The 22,892-nt window shown below is 49.7% G+C and overlaps 1 protein-coding gene across 6 annotated transcripts in view; it reads left to right on the top strand.

Moving 5' to 3' along the window:
* Nucleotides 1-22,892, top strand: part of GATAD2A (GATA zinc finger domain containing 2A) — a 92,504-nt gene that overhangs the window by 49,268 nt on the left and 20,344 nt on the right. For all 6 annotated transcript variants that reach the window (XM_070461175.1, XM_070461181.1, XM_020884433.2 and 3 more), the window contains one exon: nt 8,357-8,625. In XM_070461175.1, the coding sequence (XP_070317276.1) occupies nt 8,363-8,625 (263 nt within the window). In that variant the 5' untranslated portion in view covers nt 8,357-8,362. The remainder of the gene's footprint in view (nt 1-8,356; nt 8,626-22,892) is intronic.

The following is a 22,892-nucleotide window of genomic DNA, read 5'->3' as shown; positions in this document are numbered from 1 at the left end:
GCTTCAGTAATTGAGTTTATAGCATGTAATTTCCTTCTATGAGGGGCCTATTTATCTTGAGAGTGTGTAGGGCTTTTAGAATGATGTAAAATTGACCCATGTAGTTGGGACAGACTGACCCTGCAGTAACCAGTATACACTTGACACTTCTTGAAACTAAATTTCTTCTGATTTGTCCAAAGGGTTAACCTTGAGTCCTGGACTTGGATTGAATTTACACATTCACTTCCTTTCTTTGAAACCAGTTTTCTCTGTAGTCAGTTCTGCCATAATGCTTGTTTGGAAAAGCAGATTTGTTCCAACACTGTTGGTATAAGGGCACACAGTTTTGTTACATGTGATTTTGTCCAGGAGAAATGCTAGGTCTGGGAGGTTGGGAACCTGTGGCCCACAGGCTCATGGCCTGTTTGGGTAAATAAAGTTTGATTGGGACACAGCCACGCCCATTTGAGAACAAACTGTCACAGTGCAGGGCTTGAGTAACCATGACGGAGACTGAATGGCCTGCAGAGCTGAAAATATTTACTGTCTCTTTAAGAAAGTTTGCTGACTCCTGTATTAGATGAATCCAGAAAACTGCTCCCAGCTAAAATAGCACCTGCTGGGACCCTGAAACAAAATGCACCTACCTTAGATTTGCATCACTTCATACCCATCCCCTTCTGGGTTCACACAACCTCCTTCCTCCTGAGTTACTGTTGCAGTAACTCAGAAACTGCACCCCACCCGCAGTCACAGCAAATACCAGGTCTTCCCCCAGGTGAGGCATAAGGCTTCAGGCAGCATTTGTGTATTTCTTAGCTGTTTAACATGCTACCATTTAAAAATCAGGTTCCTAAATAAATAAATAAAAATTAGGTTCCAGCCTCTTTTAAATGTTACTGATGAAGTTTTGTGGTACTATTCCATCATTTCTACAAGCCCTGTGTTTTTATTGCATGACTTTGCACCATGTGGCAGTTTTTAGGGATGTATATCCTGTCCTCCAGCAGAGTTTCTGTGCTCTGAAAGCAAACAGCAGAAGGTGTGGTCTCACTGATAACACTCAATAAAGTTGTAAACATTTAATATCTCATTTGGACCTCAGGGGGCCAGAGCAAGCGGTCAGACCCAACTTCCTGCTTGTGAGGCGCTTCCTGTGTCCTGTGGAAAGGACACGCCTGACTCTGGGGTGGTTGATGGGGGTGTTTCAGTGGGTACTGTGTAGAGGAGCCTGGGCTTCAGTTCCCAGCACCGTCCCTCCCACGTGCTGTGTGATTTTTCACCTGCCTCAGTTTTCCTTCCTGGAAAGCAAGGGCTGATGATAGCACTCACCTTGCATCTGAGACGATTCATGTGCGGTACATAAATGCTTAATCAGTGTAAGCTATCTTGTCTGTAAAAGAAGACCCCACATTTCTGTTGACAGAGGAACATTAAACTTGAGTTGAGATCTGAGAGTACCAGTGTTGAAAGGGAGCCCCTGTTCACCAACCCCCACCCCAGCACCTTCGGGGGGGTCTCTTTAAAACCTGCATTTGTTCATCAAATGTTTGACGTGCACCTGCTATGTGGCTGGTACTCCTCTGGAGTTGGGGATACACCAGGTGGGTGGCAGTGACATCTGATGCCAGGAGGCTCATACCTTTTAGTTGCAGGGGTCCTCCTGGCCAGACCTCCCCACAGGTGCTTCTGTAGCCCCTGGCATGGTGAGCCTTAATTCTCAGAAGGAAGGCTGCTGTGGAAGCCTTTGAGGACCACTGTTCTGTCCCCACTGGCGTCATTTAACCCCCCCACGTGCTTGTCTCTCCAAGGTGAGGGAAAAAAGATTTGAGCATGAGTAACAAAAGGCCTTTCTTTTTTTTTTTTTTTTAACAAAAGGCCTTTCGATTGTACGGTGGGATGTTCCACGGTGGGGAGCTTATTATAAGAAAGCCAAGTAGAAAGAAGAGTGTTGAACCTGGTTCCAGGCCCACTGTACTCAGATTTCCCCCCTTGTGGGATGACTGGCTGGTCTTCTACCCACAGAGACTCTTGGTGAACGGCACCTGCCCTCACATGTGTGGGTGTGGTCAGTCCCCACCTGCGGCAGGGCAGGGAGAGTCTGTTGTCCTTTGAAGGCCCATGGAACTTTTAGCCAGGTGGCTGGGCCAGGGGCCCTTCTGATGATATATAGAAGAGAAAACATTTACATTTCTGGAGTGTCTTTTTAGGTTTTCAGAACACTAAGGGTTCAGATGATTTTGAGCTGCCACGTTGGAGAAGACTCTTGAGAGTCCCTTGGACAGCAAGGAAATCAAACCAGTCAATCCTGAAGGAAATCAGTCCTGAATATTCATTGGGAGGACTGATACTGAAGCTGAAACTCCAATACTTTGGCCACCTCATGCGAACTGACTCATTGGAAAAGACCCTGATGCTGAGAAAGATTGAAGGTGGGAGGAGAAGGGGATGAGAGAGGATAGCATCACCGACTCGATGGACATGAGTTTGAGCATACTCCGGGAGTTGGTGATGGACAAGGAGGCCTGGCGTGCTGCAGTCTGTGGGGTCTCAAAGAGCCGGACACAACTGAGCGACTGAACTGAACTGAAGCGTTCAGAGCTCAGCTTCAGTCAGTGAGTAAGACTGAGATTTCTTTTTGAGGAAATCTTTTGCACAGGACTAACTGTGGCCCCCTGTCCTCTGTCTGAGATTCCCGTCTCAGCTGCTTGGCGTATGCTGTTCCTCTACCTGGACCATCTCCCTGGATTCCTGTTCCTGCCTTGGCCTCATTCTGTGAGGCTCCATCTCAGTACACTCGCCTTCCAGAAAGTCAGAATGCAGGGGTTTTTAATCAAAGCCCTTGACTGACTTGCTACATTTTGCCATGTAAGCCATCTCCGAGTCATACCCTTCATGAGGCTGATTAACAGAAATGTAGGTCTAACTCAGGAGCCCATACTGAACCCATACTGTTTGCTCCACACTGAAGATGAAGACAGATGGGGGATATCTGCCATGGGGGAGATGACGCCCCTGAGCGGTGTGGGGTTTGCTGCTGTGGGCTCTCTGAGTGAGGGGCCCTCTCAGGGAGAGCCTACTCTGATGCTGTGGCCTGATGCCCACTGGGGATAGCTGGTGACCCAGGGGGAAGGTGGGCTGTGGGGATGAAATAATGGGTTCAGGTTTACTGCTGAACTCAGAACTCAGAAGTTGCTGTAGCAAGTGGTCCAGAAGGTGGACTTAAAAGCTGCCAGTAACAAGTGGGAAAGTGGCAGCGACATCCACTCTCCGTCCGCTGAAGGTCGCAGTTCCTCTTGGGTTCTTTGTTTGCCTGTTGGAGGAGCTGGCCACCTCCCTCCACACGGGACCTTCTCCCCTCACCCGCACCTCATGCCACTGGTTCTTTCAGTTCTCACCTTCTGCAGTGGGAATGTTTGTTTGTCTAACTCTTCTTTTTATCTTTGTTTTCTTTGACTACAAAGAAACTGATTGTCACTGTTAAGAGAAATAATTTAGTACAGAAATGCTTAATATAGACAGTGAAAGTTTCAGAGGGGGGTGTTGTGGATTTTAGTCCAATTTCTTTCAGTTTCGATTTTAGTGAGCTTTCAGTATCTTTTCTTGCAGGCTGTAACTAAGCCTTTTAAAACTGTGAATGGTATCATACCATTCTGAAACTTGATTTTTCTCACTCAAGGTTTTACTGATGTCACTGTTTCTCTTCACCCAGCACATCTGTGAGTTGTGGAGGGGAAACTGAGGCTCAGGGAGTAACAAGCTCCCCTGCCAGTTGCTCCCTAAGGTTCATCCTTGTTCCCTGCTGTATCTGGTGGGGGCTGGCCATTGGGAATCAATTGTTAATTTTCCCAAGTTAAATTGCATCCCTTATATTTGGCCTTCATGAGGTTTGGCATTGTTTAAAACTTGAGAGCTGGGGTGTTTGGTGTGAGCTCCTTCCAGAACACAGCTGCTGCACCTCTGCCGCTGTCTCTCGGAGACGTGCACCAGGAAGTAGCTCGGGCCGAGAGCAGAGTGAGGTCTCTGTGCTGGATGGGAAGACGGTGCGCCTGTCAGCCGGGGGTGGTGGAGGGTGTGGAGTTTGGCCGGGGCCCAGTGCGGCTGGCATCTGGGCCCTTTCGTCACCGGGGCAGTTGCCGTACAAGCTCAGGCCCTTCTTTCTGCACCACCCTGAGGACAGCGGCTGTGCCGTGTGCAGGCCCCCACCTGTCCGCGCGTCCCTGGCCTCCGCGCGTGTCAGCCCGTCTCACTCCCGCGTTCTTCCTCCAGACCTGCTCCAGCTGTGTCCCAAAAAGTCAAGTCCATCTTTTCTCAGCTGCTCAGACAAAAATTAAGAACAGCAACACAGCAACCCTCTCTCGCCTCCTGTCTAGCTGCTGGTTCGTTATGTTGTCCAGATCCTCTAACGTTCACCCATCATTTGGTCATGTCTCCCTGCTGCTCTGCCCCAGTGTGTCCCCAGATCAACCACATGATCCTTTAGAACAGATTGGACCCCTCTGCCCCCGACTTACCCTGCCCTCTGTGCTCCACCTGAGGTCAGTCTGCACTCAGCACCCTCCTTCTGCCACCACCTCGAGCTCACGCCCTTCTTTGGGCTCTGCAAAGAGCAGCCCACGTCATCTGCTTTTCAGAGCATCAGCTCTTGTCACTTCTTCCAAACACATAGTCCTAAGGCTCACTTTCCTCATGCCTGAAACAAGAGTATCACTAGTAGTGTTTTTACTGTTACGTTAGTAGCAGTACAGAGAGTATTAATGATAACCTCAGGGTTAAGACTTAGGCCTCTCTAAACCTCCCCTCTCCCAAATGAACTAGCCTGTGTGGGGTGCTGGTCCCCTGAGTCCTGTTTAAAAAATACTGGTTCCTGCCATAGCACAATCACCCTTTTGGAGTTATTTTAGAACAGATTTTCCACCTGAGGTCCTCAGAGCAGTTGGAAGGTGACATTTAACTGAAAGCATCTTTTGGTAGAAGCAGTTGAAATCTGCGCCCCTTCCAAAGCCGTGTGTCAGCACTCTGCCTAGGACTTGGTAGCCCCCATGCTGGGGTTTGTCTGTGCTGGGTGCTTGGGAAGCCTCTGGTGTAGCTGGAGCTTGTCCCTCTTGGGCCCGAGGATTACTTGGGCTGTGTCCTGCTGACCAGCCAGGTATTGTCTGGAGAGAGTGAGAAGGGGGACTGAAGCCCCCTGGGTTCCGGCCCTGCTCCCCAGGTAGCAGCCTGTGCCTCGGTTAGCCTTGCGCCCTGGTGGTGCCTCTTGGCGGTGGGCTTGCTGCCCTTGGGCTCTGCCCTGCAGGCAACAGCCGGCTCGGGATCCTGCCTCAGTTAGAGGGGCTGCTCTCTGTGGGCCAGCAGTTCTCCTCCAGCCTGTGGTGGAGCTTACGCGCTGTCGTCTGGCACTGCTGATCTGCTATCCCTCCGTTCTCTTCCCCTCACTCTCCAGGGGTTTTGAAGCAGACCCTAATTTGCTGGTTGGGGCGATATATCCTCTTCAGCTGCTCTTCAGAAAGTACCCTAGTGCTCCTACTCACTGCGTCTTGCAGAAATTGTGCGTCCTGCTTCATTCCTAGGTCACACTTCATTCCTCAAGGCTGGTTTCTTCCTCACAACTTTATTTTTTTTTTTTGCTGTGCCTGCCAGGCGGTGGCCGCCAGCCCTGATGTGCCGGATTGGGTCACAGGTCCTTCCTGCTGAGAGGAGGGTGGGGCCCCTCCTTCCTTGCACCTGCCCTCCCCAGGAGCAGTTGCCTGGCGGGATCGAGATTGGCTGGCAGCAGGCCCCATGTGGGCACTAAAGCAACCGCCTTCCCCAGTGGAGGAGGAGGCTCCACCCAAGGAGGGGGAGGTCAGAGCCTGAGACTTCATCCCCCCCTCCACCCCCCTGCTATCCCCGCCCCCTCCACCCCCCTGCTATCCCCGCCCCCTCCAGCTGTGCACGTCCTTCGCGTCATGGGGGAAGGGTGCAGCAGCCGGGCGCCCCAACCCCAGCAGCCTGCCAGAGGCCCAGGGAGTGTCTGGGGTTGGCAGAGTTCCAGCCCCTCAGCTTCCGAGTGAGCTGCCCTGACGCTGCACCCTGAGCACCAGCAGGACCCTGACCAGATCTGAGTCTGGAGGGAGCAGCCCCATGGGTGTGAAACTCCACTCTCGCCCCTTGGGGCCACTTGTCCCACACCAGTGACAGTGAAATGAGGTCACTGGGGCAGTGCCTCGCTGGTCTGATGGCCTCATGCAGAGCGACCTCCTTGTCCTCACTCCCCAGCCTTCCCCCACCCCAACCTTGTTCTTCATATTGACAATTGGGAGGAAGGACTTCAGACTGAAACTGGGGTTCAGATGAGCTTCATGGATTGGAGCCTGGAGCTTACCACTCTGGAGGCTGTGCTGGGGGGGCCTTCTCGGCTGGCCAGACCGAGAGCTTCTCCCTAAGGGACAGAATTTCCTTTGACTTGTCTGAGATCCTGGACTCCCCACATCTTTTACGCCCAGTAGGCTCCTCTCTGGTCCTGGACGCACAGGACCACTATTCACAGTGACCACTGAGGTCACTGCTCTCATCCAATTCCCCAAATGTTGGAGCAGCTCCTGTTGTTTAGGCAGTGCCTCAAAGGAAAGTGACCGGTCCCTTCCACGATGAGGGAGGGGAGGGGAGGGTGACTTCCATTCAGGGCATTGACTGATCTGCAGCTCATGGGGAAACAGGACAGACTCGGCAGTCTGACCGTTTGTGGGATATAGGGGGCTGAGGTGGTGTGGCAGGTGCAGGCTGGGGTGCCAGGAGGGTTTGGGGGTAGGTGGAGGCCAAGTTGATAGCCTCTGCCCTTGAGCTTCAGAATTCTCAAGCTCTGCCTGGAATGGGGAGCACCCTGGGGGGTGACATGGCCATCGGGAACCCTGCTTGATTCCACCCTTTTGGACTGCCTGTGGGAGCAGATGTCTGAGTGCCCAGGGTCGGCCACGCTGGCCTAACACGTGTCAGACGGACGCTCTGTCTCCTGCGCCAGGAGCATGGAGCAGCTGTCACTTCCTTTCCTTTCCGTTTGAGTCCAAGGCAGTGCCTTGCGCTGTTGCTCATTTGTGAAGTCGGCTCCTTTAAAGAGGTGGCAGATGAGTTGCCTCAGGAGTGTGTCGCACATACAGGATGTGGCTCCTTTGCTGCCCTGTGCCACCCCCTAGATTCCAGAAGTTGGGCTCTGGACTGATTCTGCTTGGCCCTACCCAGGACAGACCTCCCAGGGGTTTTGCTGGGGAGAAACCGGGGTGCTGGGTGCCCTGCCTGCATGGACACAGCCAGGAGGTCTTCAGTGTAGGCACACCACGGGGGCGGTCGGGGTTCCCCGAGGGGCTGCCGTGTTGGTAGGTGTGGGCATTGACTGTCCTGTGATGAACCCTTGGTGGCTTCTTAGGTCCTGACCGGTGGAACTCTGGTCTCTAGTGTCCTGCCCCATTGGGACATCAAGGCTGGTCTCTGAGCGGCCCCTTTAAGAGCAAGTACCTGTGTCCCAGACTGGGTTGTGGAATGCCAGCAGTCTCCCTGCAAACAGCCATCACTGCGGTCTTCCTTCACTGTCTCTGTGAGGGTTAACAACACTTCAGCTTGTTGTCTGGAACCGGTTCAGACTGGTTTTCTGGAAAGTGCTTTGTCTCTCAGACTGAATCCTGGGAAGGGTCATGTGGAGCCCAGTGATGTCATGGGATCAAAACCTGACTCAGCGTTTTTTTTTTTTTGGCCCCTTTTTATTTTCTTTCTTTTTTCAATCAAGATATGTGTGTGCTACAGGTACAGGGCCTCACCCCATTCAGAGTTCATTTTGTCGGCAGTCAAAGGGTTAAATGTGATCTCCCTCCGCCCCCTGCTGAGGTGAGCTGGCTGTGAGGAGGCTGCCCCTGGCTGAAGGGAGAAGCAGGGTCAGCCCTCATCAGGGCAGGGCTGACTTAGGCTGTGACCCTGCTCCTGGGACAGCATGGTGCCCCCTTCCTGGATTCCAGATAGCTCACATCCAGTGCTCTAGATCCCACTGGAGGTGGTAAGATCTAGAACAGTTTCTTCTATTTGCTCTTGAGCCTGGAATGCAGAGATTACCCCCTTCTTTCTGACAAACAGCCACCTTCCCTCGTTCCTGTCCTGGTCCCTGTAGGTTTCTGGTCCCAGACAGGGCGATGCATAGCTTGGCTTTTCAGGTGCTCTGTTGCTTCTGCTCAAGGCTGTGAGGAAATGTTCTGGGCACGCTTTGTGGGCCCTTCATTTGTTGTACCCACTTCTGCCATCATCACATGGTGAGGCAGACACTTCCAAGCTGACATTGTGAGAAGTTTCTAAGAAGATAGCTACTTCATTGTGCCCAGTTTACATGTCGTGTTTTCTCCTTCCCCTAAAGTTCAGAATGACTGAAGAAGCATGCCGGACACGGAGTCAGAAGCGAGCGCTTGAACGGGACCCAGTGGAGGATGATGTGGAGAGCAAGAAGATAAAAATGGAGAGAGGAGTGTTGGCCTCAGATTTAAATGCTGACGGAGACACACGAGTGACGCCTGAGTCGGGAGCAGGCCCAGCCCAAGGGCTGCTGAGGGGCACAGAGGCGACGGCCGTGGGCAGAGGCGAAGGGCAGGTGGGCGACGGGCCTGTGGACATGCGAACCACGCACAGGTGAGCGAGGGGCCGGGCGCCAGGGGCGGCTGGGGTGAGCAGGTGGAGGCCGCCCATCAAGCCTGCGGGAAGCAGCTTCTGGTGGGTGATCGTGGAGACCGCTGCGGGCTCCAGCTCCGACACCCGCCCCACTGTCCTGGCCAAGGGACCCTCCTCCTGGGGCCCGGCTGTCTGTAGTGTGAGGTGGGTCTCACACGATGGGGGTGGCACCTCTGTCGGCTCCCCTGCCTGGCAGCAAGTCTTAGCGTGTGCCTGTGTCCCAACTCTGTGCTGCTGTTTTATAGGGAAACTTGAGTTCTTCATTTGGCCTTGCCTCCCTGCTTTTCATGTCTAGGGCACCGGGGGCCAGAGATGCTGCCGCCCCTGCCTGGTCACTGGGCTGTGGGCAGTCTGGAGCCACCCCTCCTCCTAGGTGGGGGATGTGGGAGGAGAAGCCCCTCTTCCCAGATTCGGTACCGTGTGCTTCACTGGTTTCCCCTTAATCAGTACTGATGGCTTCAAGAGCAACTTTCCCAATCCTCAGCTTGAAAGAAATAAGACTCAGTGTACCACCCCGTTTCTTTTTCCCCTATGAAAAGAATTGCAGCTCCCCACCCCCACCCCCACCCCACCCCATCCCCAACCCCACCCCATCGGGCCCTGCGCCACTCCTCCCTTCAGAGCTCAGGTGAGCAGTGTTCTCGGAGTTCACCCCTTAGGTCCTGTGAGCCAGCAGCTGGTGGGCATGTGGGTGTGGCCACAGCCTCCTGAGCAGGCCACAGCCTTCTGTGGTTCATCTCTTGTCTTCCTTAGCGCCTCCTCTGCACACTCCCTTCCGGATCTGTGCGCCTGGGGTGGGGGAGGGGTAGCTCTGGAGAACCTGGGTGCTCTTCCCTCTGTTGCGCTGGTGAACCCCACTGCGGGACCCCAGCCTGCAGGCTGTGTGTTGGATTCACCGCGGGCCCAGACGCTCGGTGCTGTGAGGGCCTCAGAGGTTGTCTGACTCAGTGTTTCTTGGCTCTAAGGACTCTTGCCTCCTCGAGATCAATGGGGACTGCACCCCCTCCTGCTGGGGAAGCAGTTAGCTGGGCCGGGGTGCTTTCTGCTCTTGCTGCCCAGAAAGGCGTTTTCTGTCTGACTCTGCTTTCTGCCCTCCCTGTTTTAAAACCAGAGGCCTCTTTTCAAGTTCTGGAAATTAAATTGTAAGTTTGGGTCTGCTTTTCCTTTACCATTGTCACTGTGGGTGAAGAGAAGGAAGAGCCCGCATTTGTGGAGACTTGCTGGGTCCCTCTTATGTTCCTAGGCGGCAGTAGTTTTAATTGCTAAGTTGTGACCGACTGTTGGAACCCCATGGACCGTAACCCACCAGGCTCCTCTGTCCAAGGCATTTCCCAGGCAAGAATAGTTAAGTGATTGCCATTTCCTTCTCCAGGGGATCTTCCTGACTCAGGGATCAAACCTGCATCTATTGCATTGCAGACAGTCTCCTGCATTGTAGGCGGATTCTTTACCACTGAGCTGCTAGGGAAACTCTGTTTCTAGGTGTCTGGTCTGCATTTTTTCCCTGTGATCACCATGCTCCCATTTAGGGCAGGCCACGGAACTGTGAGGTTAAGTGAAGGAGCATAAAAGAATGTGGAGAGCAAGCGACAGACTAACCCAGGCACACAGAGCACGGGCCCTGTGGAACTAGAGACACCCTGGTGTCTCCAGACACGAAGCATGTGAGATTGTGGGGAGAGCCTGGCTTTGGCAGAGTAAGGGTCAGCTCACACTCTCTGGCTGACCTTGGGTGGATGACCTTAGTCTGTGTTTCTTCATTTGTGAAATAGGTGATAATGTCTGCTTTGCATCTCTAGGTGACAGATGTGTACGCAGAAATTGACCATGGTGCGTGGCGTGAGAGTGTTGGTGACAAGTACTCTTCGGTTTTAAACTTTACTTAAAATAAGATGTCTCATATAGAGCTTAGTGTCTCCTTGAGTGCCCACACAGAATGTTCTGTCTGGTTTGTTGGAGAATTTTGACAGAATAATAGTATCAAGTCTAGCCCAGAACCATTCTAGAACTAATCTTTTTTGGGGTGGGTGGCCATGGTTTCTGTGTTAGAAGCTGGCAGTCTTTGGATCCTCATTGAGAGCATCTGGCTCATCCCTTGGGAACCTCCATACAGAGAATTTCATTTGATTGAGGTGTAGCATACATGATAAAAAGTAGACATGTGCCACTTGGTATACTTCACAAACTGATTTCTTTCTTGTAGCTCAAATCAAGAAATATAATGTGGGTTCAGGATGGGGAACACATGTAAATCCATGGCTGATTCATGTCAGTGTATGGCAAAAGCCACTACAATATTGTGGAGTGATTGGCCTCCAACTAATAAAAATAAATGAAAAAAATTAAAGAGAAAAAAAAGAAATATAATGTACCCCTCATGCCCACTTGTCACTACCCTCTTAGTAACCACTCTATTGACTTCGAACAGCAGAGATTAGTTTTTCCACTTTAAATAATTGGAATTATGTAGTCCGTAGCCTTTGCTTACTTTCTTTTTTTAATTTTTTTAATTTTTTTCCATTTATTTTTATTAGTTGGAGGCTAATTACTTTACATCATTACAGTAGTTTTTGTCATACATTGAAATGAATTAGCCATGGATTTACATGTATTCCCCATCCCGGTCCCCCCTCCCACCTCCCTCTCCACCCGATCCCTCTGGGTCTTCCCAGTGCACCAGGCCCGAGCACTTGTCTCATGCACCCAACCTGGGCTGGTGATCTGTTTCACCCTAGATAATATACATGTTTCGATGCTGTTCTCTTGAAACATCCCACCGTCGCCTTCTCCCAGAGTCCACAAGTCTGTTCTATACATCTGAGTCTCTTTTTCTGTTTTGCATATAGGGTTATCGTTACCATCTTTCTAAATTCCATATATATGTGTTAGTATACTGTAATGGTCTTTATCTTTTTTGCTTACTTTCTTTCAGCATGATGTTGTGAAGTTTACTTAGGTTGTTGTCTTTAATATTTTATTTATTTTTGAGTCTTAGTTGCGCATGTGGGCTCTTTCATTGTGGTGTGTGGGCTTAGTTGCCCTGCTGCATGTGGGATCTTAGTTCCCCCACCAGGGGTTGGACCCATGTCCCCTGCACTGGAAGGCAGAATCTTAACCAGGGGACCACCATGGAAGTCCCAGATGTACTTGTGTTGTTGAATGTCGGAATAATCTTTTTTTCAGTGCCATGTAGTATTTTTCTAGAATTTCTGTTTGGCTCTTTTTATTTTATTAATTCTTATTGCAGTATAATTGCTTTACAGTGTTTTGTTAGCTTCTACTGCTTAGCGAAATGAATCAACCGTACATACACAATATATCCCTTCCCTTTTGGGTTTCCATCCTATTTAGGACACCACAGTGCATTAAGTAGAGTTCCCTGTGCTATATAGTATGTTCCAATCAGTTGTCTATTTTATATAGCATCTCAATAGTGTGTATGTGTCTATCCCACTCTCTAATTCATCCAGGACATCCCTTTCCCCCTGGTCTGACTCTTTTTAAAAACTGCTGCTTTCGTTCACGCTGTCCTGTTCTTAGGACCCAGTTTAAGCATGTTAGACTAGAGGGGGTTTCTGGTGGCTTCTGGCAGAGAGAATTTCCTTTTTCTTTAAGGAAGTGGCTGGTGAGTTTAAATCAAGATACAACTTAAAAAACTACTTTGGGGGATTTAGAGCATGTGGAAATTGATAAAGAAGTAGCAGGATGAGTTTTCTCTTTCTCTACAGTTCCTCTTTTCATCTCTGGCATTTTTTTCTGACATAGTCTTCCAATGTGTATGTTTTATTTTCAAAATGAATCAAGACTGGAAGGCAGCTTCCAGCAGTGATTGAGTAAAAAGAGATTGTCAAATCCTTTCCCCCCAGAAAACAGCATAAAGCAGGACAGAATTGACAGCACAGCCCTCCCCCCCTCCCTGAATCAACCATTTCAGCACCCTGGAAATGGACGAGAAGCATGCAACAATCTGAGAAGGGTTTATGCTTCAGAAACTGCTGAAATGTTGGGTTAAAATGGTGAGAATCTGTGTGACTTAACCTGGTGCTGCTCTCATGCCCTCTGCCCAGCCCTATTCATAGGGAGGTTCTGCCTAGCCAGTGCAGGCTGTAACGGGTGAGAAAGGACTCACTCAGTTTCGAGTGGTGGGCAACAACCTTGGCTGAAGTGACAGTTTTGAAGATAAACACGTGGGGAGGGACAGTGGCTGTGTTAGCCCACGTTTGCAGGCATATTTGGGGCAGGAGAGAAAAACTGTTTGAAGGAAGAATCCCCAGAAATGTATCTGAGGAGAAGCTTATCCAGGAAGCTCAACAAATCTCAAATAGCATATATGCAGAGATCTGTACCTAGCACATCATAGTCAAACTGTTACAAGCCACAGACAAAGAGAAAATATCGAAAGTAGCAAGAGAATAACTCATGACATACAGGGGAAGCATTAATGTAATTAACAGCTGACTTCTCACCTGAGACATTCAAATGGAAACCAGAAGGGAACCGAAGGGCATTCAGAATACTCAAAGAAGAAAACTATCAACCCAGAATTCTCAATGCATCAAAACTGTCCCTCAGAAACGAAAGCAGAAAGACATTTTCAGATAAACAAAGACCGAGAGGATTTGTTCCTGGCTGATCTGCTGGTTCTTCAAACTGAAAGAAAATGACATGTTGGTAACTTAGGTTCACAGGAAGAAATAAAGAGCTCTGGAAAAGGTAAATGTGGGCTACTGTAAAAGACTTTTTTCCCCCTCATTTCTTCTTAGTTAAAAGATATATCATCTAAAGCATTAACTGTAACACTGGGTAGAGTTGACAAAAACGACCATAGCTCTTTGGCAATTGATCAAAAGTATATAACAATCTGTTGTCTTTATAACATATATAGATATATAATGTATGGGACAACAGTAGTACAGAAGGAATGAAATGGAGCTGTATCGGAATAAAGTGTTTCCATTTTACCAGGATCAGGCTAGTGTTAATCTGCAGCAGATTGTGATCTTAGTAAAATGCTTATTGTAATCCCTAGGGCAACCATTAAGAAAATAGCTTTAAAATATTGTTTAAAAAATCAACAGAAAAATTTAGTGGTACATTAAATATTTGACATAAAAGAAAGCAGTCAGTTAGGAACAGAAGAACAAAAAAGAGGAAGACATGTAGAAAACAAATAGCAAAATGATATATGTGTAAATCCACTCAAAAAAATATATTAAATGTGAATGGTTTAAACACTTCTATCAAAAGGCAGAGATTGTCAGACCAGATAAAAAGGCAAGATGAAGCTTAATTATATATTGTCTATAAGAGACACCCCTTAGATCCTTAGATAAAAGGATGAGGAAAGAGACACCGTAAGTAACCATAAGAAAACTAGAATGACTGTATTAATATCAGATAAAATTAACTTTGGCTTCCCAGGTGGCACAGTGGTAAAGAATCCAGCTGCCAATGCAGGAGATGTGTTAAGAGATGCCAGTTTGATACTTGGGTCAGGAAGATCCCCTGGAGGAGGAAATGGCAACCCAGGATTCTTGCCTGGAAAATTTCTGTGGACAGAGGAGCCTAAAGGGCTGCAATCCATGGGGTCACAAAGAGTTGGGATATGACGGAGCGTGTGTGCATACATGGACACACAGTCGACTTTAAGACAAAAAATATTCCTAAAGCCAAAGAGGGACCTTTTTCTTTTTTTTAAATGTGGGCCATTTTTAAGTCTTTGTTGGATTTGTTGCAATATTGCTTCTGTTTTATGTTTTGGTTTTTGGCCACCAGGCTCCCTGACCAGAAATTGAACCCACACCCCTCTCAACCAGAGAACCACAAGGAAGTCGCAAAGAGGGTCATTATTTTTTTAATGGCACAGCAGGAAGTTATAACAGTCACAAATGTACATGTGCTTAACGACAGAGTCCCAAAATAGCTGAAGCATAAACTGATAGTATTGCAAATAGAAATAGATAATTCATAAATTGTAGTTAGAGACTTCAGACTTCTCTTTAAGTAACTGGTAGAGTAACTAAGCTGAAAATTGGCAAGATTCTTGAAGACTTGAAGAGCACTGATTCTGTTTGGCTAAAGGGTGTCTATAGAATACTGGGAAATACATCTCATATGCATGTGGCACAGGGTGGGTCATAGGCTAGGCCATAAAATAAGTCTTAAGGGTGGCTGTATTAAAAAAAGACAATAACAAGTGTTGGTGGGGATATGGAGAGGCTGAAACCCTGATACATTGCTGGTGGGAATGTAAAATGACATGAGCAGTTTGGGAGTTTCTTAGAAAGTTAGATATGACCAAGTTAGCACATGACCCAGCAATCTATCCAAGGAAGGTACCTGAGAAAGTACATCTGCACAGAGACAAGTGCATGGGTGTCCATAACAGCATCATTTTGGGGTGAGGGACGTGTTCTAAGCTTTGATTGTAGGGATGGTTGCACAACTCTAAATTTACTTAAAAATCATTGAACTACACTTTTATAGTGAATGAATTTTGCAATATGTAAATTGTGTCTTAGTATGGGTGTTTAAAAAAAGTGAGGTTAAAATAGTTCAGTTTCCTTTATGGCATCCATAAATGTGCTCATGGAAAGACAGAATCCCACAGAGGTGGAAGTCGAGCCTGTTGGTCTTGTGAGACCAGCCCAAAGGTCATGAGCCTGTGCTGCCCTCCCCCCACCCCAAGTCTGGACTGTTGGATGAGGCTGGAGCTGGGACAGACAAAGTAACCTGCTTGGAGTTCTCTCTCTTTTTTCCTTTCTAAAATAAATAGACTCCATTTCTACACTTTCCTATAGAGGAGACTCCCTGTCACAAATTGATCTTCAGAAGTAATCTAGGCCACACACAGGTGGGAATAGCTTTCTTTTTCCTCTCTTGGGTGGAGGTACATTTAACTCAGTAAAATAATGAGCCTCTTTGCCAGGCCACCTCCACCTGAAAGGTTAGGACGGGGTCCCTTGGCTCCCCTGGGCTGTGTGAGGTGGGAGCCGCACACATAACACCCCCGTGCTTCACTGAAAACGTTTGTGTGTGCCTTTTTCTGAGTTGCCAACTCTCCCTCGATTCTCTGGCAGGTCCTGTGCTGGTCCTTGGGGGCAGAAGTGATGGGACAGGGTTTTCTAGGGTACCGTAGTGTGGTCAGAGAACCTGCAGAGGTGTTGGGGAGCCTTGACTTTAGGGATGTGGCTCACAAGGGCTGAAAGTCACTGGGCACCTGAGCAGACCATCTCTATTTCCTTATTTTACCTTGGAGGGAAACAGCTAGGGCTCCTAGGTCTCGGGCACAGCAGGGACAGACTTGTAGCCTCATTTCTGCTTCTCACCAACCAGCCTTGTGGGCTTTGAATGGATGTGTGGGGCAGGTGGCATGATGACTGCCTTTGCTGGCTTCCATTGGGTATGTGGTCTTCAGGCAGCTGCGTCACCTGCTCTTCCTTCCCCATTTTGCATCACGTGTCTCTTTTGCTCTGGGACAGAGCTTTACTTGGACCAGTGGTGTGCCCTGTGGCATGGATGGGAGGCACTCTGATGTGTGTTCTTATCCCCACCAAGGTGCCTGCAAAGCAGGCCACCTTTGAAGCGGGTATCCTTGATGACAGAACCACTGCCCCATCCTTCTTTGGGACTCTGATAGTGGTGGGCGACACTCTGTATAGAAGCCAGGATTCTCAGATCATTTGCCAGTAAGACAGGACTTAGCCATCCACAGTGGTGAGTGGGAGCACGTCATCCACACCCAGGTTAATGCTCAAGTCCTCTTCCAAAGTGAAAATGAATCTGAAAGTAACTTGATAGCGCTCCCGCCTGTCATCTGTAGCGTGGGCTTGTGTGGATGGCCTTGTTCTGTTTTGAGTAGAAATTGAGTCCATGGGACGAGGTATGTGTGTCACTTAATGTTTATAGGGTATGGAGGCCTTGTTTGCACCTGCTTTACCAGCAGCCTTTAGGAGAGGATGAACGCAGTCAACACTAGGGTTGGCATTGCTCTGCCAGGAGCGCTGCTGGTACCAGCTGCAGATGCTTCTCCTGCCGCGGTTTTCACATGTGTATCCACCTGTGTAGTCCAAAGCTTTATCAGGGTACAGACCCTTAGCATCCCAGAAGGTTCACTGGAGCCATCCACACATATACTGCCCTTCCTGACGGGGTGTATTCTCCCACTTTCCATCAGTCTTGCTTCTCAGACCTCCTAGAAATAGAGAGTGTGTGCTTGGTAGGGTCTGCCTTCTCTGACTCCGTGTGATTGGGATTCATCCCTGTTGTGTGTATCAGCGTCTCACTGAGCAACTCCTGTTGGATATGCGTAGTCATCCACTCACCTGTCCATGGACACCAGGCAGTCTCCAGGTTGGGGCTGCTGGGAGCATTCCTACAGAAATTTTCATGTGAACATGGATCATCTTGTTAAATAGGGATCAAATTGCTGGGGTCACAGGGTAGGTCAATATTGAGTTGTTTTAAAGAAATTGCTGTACCTTTCCTCTAAAACGTCTGAGTGGTTTTACTTTTGTAGAAAGTAGATCTTTCTCTTTTTGGAGATCTGGCTACTTGATCCTCACTCGGTGTCAAGTCTTCACAGTTTAGCCATGAGGTCTCCAGAGAGGTCTGAGCCCACGTCCTGGTCTGCCTGTGTGACCACCAGCCCTCTCCCTTCCATGACAGAGGGTGAGGCCAGTGCTGTTGCCATGCCAGCTTCGGTGGGGGGTGGGGGTGGGGGGCCTCCATGGCCCTGTGCAGACCTGAGCCCCTCCTACGCTGTTCTCCCCCCCATGCCCCACTGCAGCTGTGCCCGACCCGCCGGCCAGCTGTCTGCTGGAATGTGCGTCCTTGAGTGTTTCGGGGGAATGTGACACGGCTGTGGGCCTGTGATGGCTCTGGAAGGGGCTCTGGTTCTCACAGCCCAAGTAGGTGTGGTGGCCCTCACCTCGGCTCTCCTACGGTCCCAGCAATTGACCCCTGTCTCCCCGCACACCGTGTGTGAGAGCTCTGGGGGTCCTGCAGCCAGGAGCCTGTTCTTTGTGGCCATCACTTCCCATCGGTGGGGGCTCTGACACGCTGTGGCACCCAGCCCCTCCCCAGCCACCTGTTGTGGGCTGGCCCTTCATTCGCTAATTCTCTGCCTGCTGCTGGGGGACTTCCAGGAGAGGCCAGGCAGGCTGGGGAGCAGCTCCATCGGCTTCCACTGGAAGTCCACAGCTTGCTTGCATTTCCGCACGTGGAACTGAGAGGTGCGTTCCTTCAGAAACCAGCTCCCCATTCTGCACTCCTGGCCTCAGCTGCCCCCTCCCCAAACCTCTGTGACTTCCCTCCATCTCCTCCTTGTCCTCTGCCTCTCCCCTTCCCTCAGGGCTGCTCATCCCAGTTCTCTGTCCAACCGCATCTTATCACAAGTTTGTAATTGAAATTTGAGGGAGTTCACCTGTACTTCTAAAAATCGTTATTTTTGGATGGCAGCGTGACAGACTTGAGGTGCCTTGTTTTCTAACTCTCAGAGTGACCTAGGGACATACTGTGAGGGGCATATTGTGAGCCAGCCTGGTCAGGTAAGGAGCCCCACAGTTTTGCCACTTCCCTGTTGCCTTTACGGAGCCCTCCTCTGGCTGTGGAGGGGATGGCTTCTCCCTGGATAGTGCCAGCCTTCTGGGGATGTTGCTGTGTGACTGCCCTACCAGGAACCAGAAGGCCACTGTGTACAGTCATCTAGGTAAGTAGCTGGGGCTTACCAGGTGGTGCTTGTGTTAAAGAACCTGCTTGCTGATGCAGGAAGTGCCGGTTCGATCTCTGAATCAGGAAGATTCCCCTGGAGGAGGGCATGGCAACCCACTTGCCTGGAGAAACCCATGGACATAGAAGCCTGGTGGGCTACAGTCCATAGGGTTACAAAGAGTCAGACATAACTGATGTGACTTTGCACGCACAAGGAACTCTTGGCTTCACACACGTGTGAGTTAAGCAGATTGGCAGATTAAGCAGGTCATTTCCTTATTTTGAAATTACCCAGTCTGATTCTGCAGTTACAGTTTCTGATAGCCTCTCATGGTGTGTGTTCCTGCTGGTGCTGTGTCCTCGCTGCTGCAGTGGGTCATTGAAGCATTCTACCTGCGGGGGTACATGAGAGAGGGTCTCTGACCAGCCCTCTGCTGTGAGGCTCTGCTTTTGTATGCATTGCTTTTTATTTTGCATCTGGTATCTCTGACGTGATGAAAGCAGGTGTACCAGAACCTTACCCAGCCCTGGGGTGGGGATGGCGAGTGTGCCAGCCCGAGGGATCCCATCTTGACCCCCCCAGCCACCTAACCCAGTGAAGAAGTGGGCTGACAGGAGCTCTGTGCGTGATCCCAGGCCTGCAGGAGTGACACACCAGGAGAGGAACATTTCCTCAGCAGAATGTGCCCTGGAGAAAAAGGAGAGCTGGCCTGATTGCAAGAGATTTCTGGTTTTTTTTCCCTTAAGATGAGCATTTGAATTGTAATTTGTGAGCCTGAAAGGGAGCAGGATAGCAGATGGTTAAAAAAAAAAAAAGAATGTGGGGTCTGACAGCCCGATTTCACTCACACTCCTGGGGAGCCGAGGACAGGTCTCTCCACTCTCAGAGCCCACCCTCTGCTCTGAAGTGAGGTTGGTCATGCTCGAACCTCAGAAGGTCCAGCATAATTCAGTAAGGTTTGTCACAGTGCTGGTGGGAAAGAGCCTTGGGACTCATGGGTGTCCAAGAATGAGGGAGGGGGAACTGAGTTCTCTGAAACTCTGTAATGGGCCAACCTGGGGGAGGGGGAGGGAGTACAAAGGAAGTAGGGAGTGTCTGATGGGTGGAGAAATGGGAGACATACCAGACGTTGCTACGTGTCCCCTTCCTTAGGTACCAAGCTGTCAGAGTGCTTATTTTTAGAGCTTAAATCTTAAAAATAGTTGTGATGTAGTCACACGGAAAAGCTTTGGGTCTTAGGGGTCTGAGACCTGGTGACATACAGAGTTCCTTAAGGCAGGCCCTTGACAGCTTTCAAAAGCAGCTTCAACATAACACTGCTCTAAGGAGGCCAACCAGTCCAGGCACGCAGCGTGCGCTTCCTTCAGGAGGACCTGGATATCCATCCGTGGGCAGCCCAGGTGGCATGTTCTGGGAGCTCACGGCCCAGAAGTAGGGGTGCTCAGGTGTCCAGGTTCCTGGCGCCCCCTGGGTTTGCCTGGAGTCAGGGCCAGAGAAGGCCTGTGATGGTGGGAGCAGGGTTGGGTTGTTGGACCAGAAGTGCAGGCCGTGGACCGCCCTCTGGAGCAAGGAGAGTTGATGCTTTGGATGTGGGTGACACTCAGAAGCTCGCTGGATGCCTGCTGCTCCGAGCAGAGGTGCTGGCGGAGGGAGAGGAGAGGCCTTTGCCCGGAGGGCAGCGTGAGCAGGGAGTGCGGCGGCATGAGGCCAGGGGAGTCTCCTGGCCTGGGAACGGAGCCTCCGGCCTGCCCCTCTGTAGCTGCGGCGTGTCCCAGCCGCCCTGGGCAGTGGCGGCTTCTCTGAGAGCTGGCTGGCTGTGGGGCCTGTGCAGTTGCTGCTTTTCAAGGCCACAAGGACAAGGTTACCTGTTCTTACAAGACAAGCATCCTTGTCTTATAACTGAATAGGTTTTAGAGAGAAATGACAGTGTTATATGTAAGTGAGGTGAGTCCTGTTAAATTTTTAGTACACGTTGCTTTTCAAAACGCAACTTTGGTAACAAGAAAAAAACACATGGGTTGTGGTATGTCAGGAGGACTCCACTTAGGGGGCTTCTACTCAGACGGGCTGGCACCTTCCTTCGATGGGGACAGAAAACCCTTTGCCGGAAGCGCTGGCCCTGGCCACTTTTCCATCTCTGGGCCCCAGAGAAGCTTAGTTGTGTGGAAAATATGTTGACATTTACTGTGTTAGAAAAATTTGAGAATACTTGTTTATTTTTAAATAATAATAATGAACAATAATGAAGCAATTCCATGTTAGCATAAAGAATATTTTTCATTTGAAAACCATTTTGCAGCTCTCTCTAATAAGCAAACAGCTGGATTCTCCTATCTGCTTCTCCATCTAGTCTCTCATGCTAAGTTGTTAGGGTGAAGCATGTGAAGGAAATCCAGCCTCACACAGACAAGCACATTGGGGCAGGGAGGAGTGTTTGCTTGTCGTTTTGCATAATTGTGTGTTTCTTCTTTTAACGCAGGACACAGAATGGCCATTCCCAACAGTTAGTTGCACTGTGGACTCTGAAACCTTGATTAAGTTTTTGTACTCGGTTACATTAAAATCTATCAGTCCCTCTTGTACTTTGAACAGAAAAAATTTTTTTTTAATTTTAAGATTACTTTAGACTTAATAGAAAAGCTGTGAAGATCATTCCTACACACCCCTTCCCAGTTTTTCGATTGTTAACAGACTGCTGTGGAACATTTGTCCTAAGTAGTTACTACGAACCACAGTCTATATTGTCTATTCTGATTTCCTGTTTCCGGTTTTTACCTTTTCTATCCCTCGATCCCACATGACGTTTTGTCAGGTCTCTTTAGTCTGCTTTGTGCTGAAACAGTTTCTTAGACTTCCTTGGTTTTCATGACCTGGACAGTTGGGAGTCAGGTGTTCTGTAGGGTGGCCCACAGCTGAGGTTCGTCTGGGGTCTCTCACGGGCGGGCTGGGTTTTGGAGAGGCCCACGGAGGGGAGGTGCCCTTCTCCTCACACGCGTGGCCAGGGCGCGTCCCGTCAGTGAGAGTCATCACTGTGGTGTTGACCACCTGGGCGTCTGTCAGGCGTCTTCACCATAAAGCGACTTTCTTCCTCCCTTCTGTGCTCTGCCCTCTGGGAGGAAGTCACTGTTTACAGCTCCCAAAGGGTGAAGCCTCGGGGTATTCTGTTTCTTCTCTCCCTGGATGATCTTTTACTCATCTTGGTGTGTAATGATACCACTGAACATTAGAAACTATTAGTTGACCAAGTTACAGAGATCTTTCAAATACTGATACATTTTATTTTTCATTATTGCAGAAAATCAGATTAGTTAATTATCTGATCTGTTGGGAAGCTGTTGGACTCACAAGTTTTCCAAAATTCTACATGTTGCTTGTTGGGAGCTCTGACATTATCATTGGTGACATATTTGTTGGTTGTTTTCCTGGAAGTGAACCTGCTTTGCTCTAACCATTTTGGGGAAAGTGCATGCCGAACACCCGCGTCTGAATAACTACAGCCTGTCTGTCCATCCTTCCTTCAAACGTTGCGAATGCCCAAACGTGTGATTCCCCCCCCCCCCCCCAACATGGCTCTTCTGCTTTGGTATGCAGCAGGAGTGCTTTATCTTGTCACAGAATATTAAAAAGACATGTGTACTCAAATGCTGAGTTTTAATAAAATCAATAGCTTGTACTTTATCCAAGGCATTGCCTACAGTGTGACAACAACTTGAATCTTGGCACAGTTTGCTGCAACTGTTGTGACTTGGTACAAAAGGCAAATGTCATCTCCATATCACAACAACCTGGCAGAAGCCCTGAAGGGTCCTGAGGCCCACCCTGGGGGCGCCCTGGCGGGCTGTCCAGGGTGGGCACAGGCACGGGTACCTGGCAGGACTCCGAGCGCACATCTCAGGCAGGACAGTGGTTAGCGGCCTGACGGGCTCAGAAGGTCGGGGTAAGAGAAGCCCTCAGCTGGAGACCTTGTCACCAGAGACCTCCAACTGCAGGGCAGGTGGCCAAATGAATCAATTCAGAGCTAAATTGTAGCAGAAAAGGCGATGGGAGCTGCCCTGAATGTGCATGCACCTTACATTCTGTGAGCCTGGGGGAGAGAGGTGGGGCGGTCATCTGTTGACTGGATGCACTTTCTGTGCCCTCTGCGGTTCACAGCATCCTCTCAAGGTCAGTGGCATCCCATTCTGCAGATGGAGACACTAAAACTCTTTGAGGCTTGGTAACTGGCCCAGGTCACTGCAGCCACTGAGGAGTGCCCAGCCCCCACAGTCCTCATGGCTGACCTGGGCGGAGTCTCACAGCAACTTTGCTCAGAGCAGCTGGAGCAGGTCTGGTGGGGGTGGCGGACTCCAGAGCCTTGCTGGGAGGACATCCCCTGGGGTTTGCCAGGGCGTGGTGAGGGAGGATCCAGCAGTTTGAAACACATATTGAAGAGGGGGCAAGAAGCTTGCAGGCAAACAAAGCACTTTCCATTTATCACAAGAGCTTGTGAATGTTGCAAGCTGGAAAGCAGTGTTTG

This window comes from Odocoileus virginianus, chromosome 3 (genome assembly GCF_023699985.2).
Source record: "Odocoileus virginianus isolate 20LAN1187 ecotype Illinois chromosome 3, Ovbor_1.2, whole genome shotgun sequence".
Taxonomy (NCBI): Eukaryota; Metazoa; Chordata; class Mammalia; order Artiodactyla; family Cervidae; genus Odocoileus; species Odocoileus virginianus.
The sequence above is the reverse complement of the archived record's forward strand: the minus strand, read 5'-3'. Positions and strand labels throughout refer to the sequence as shown.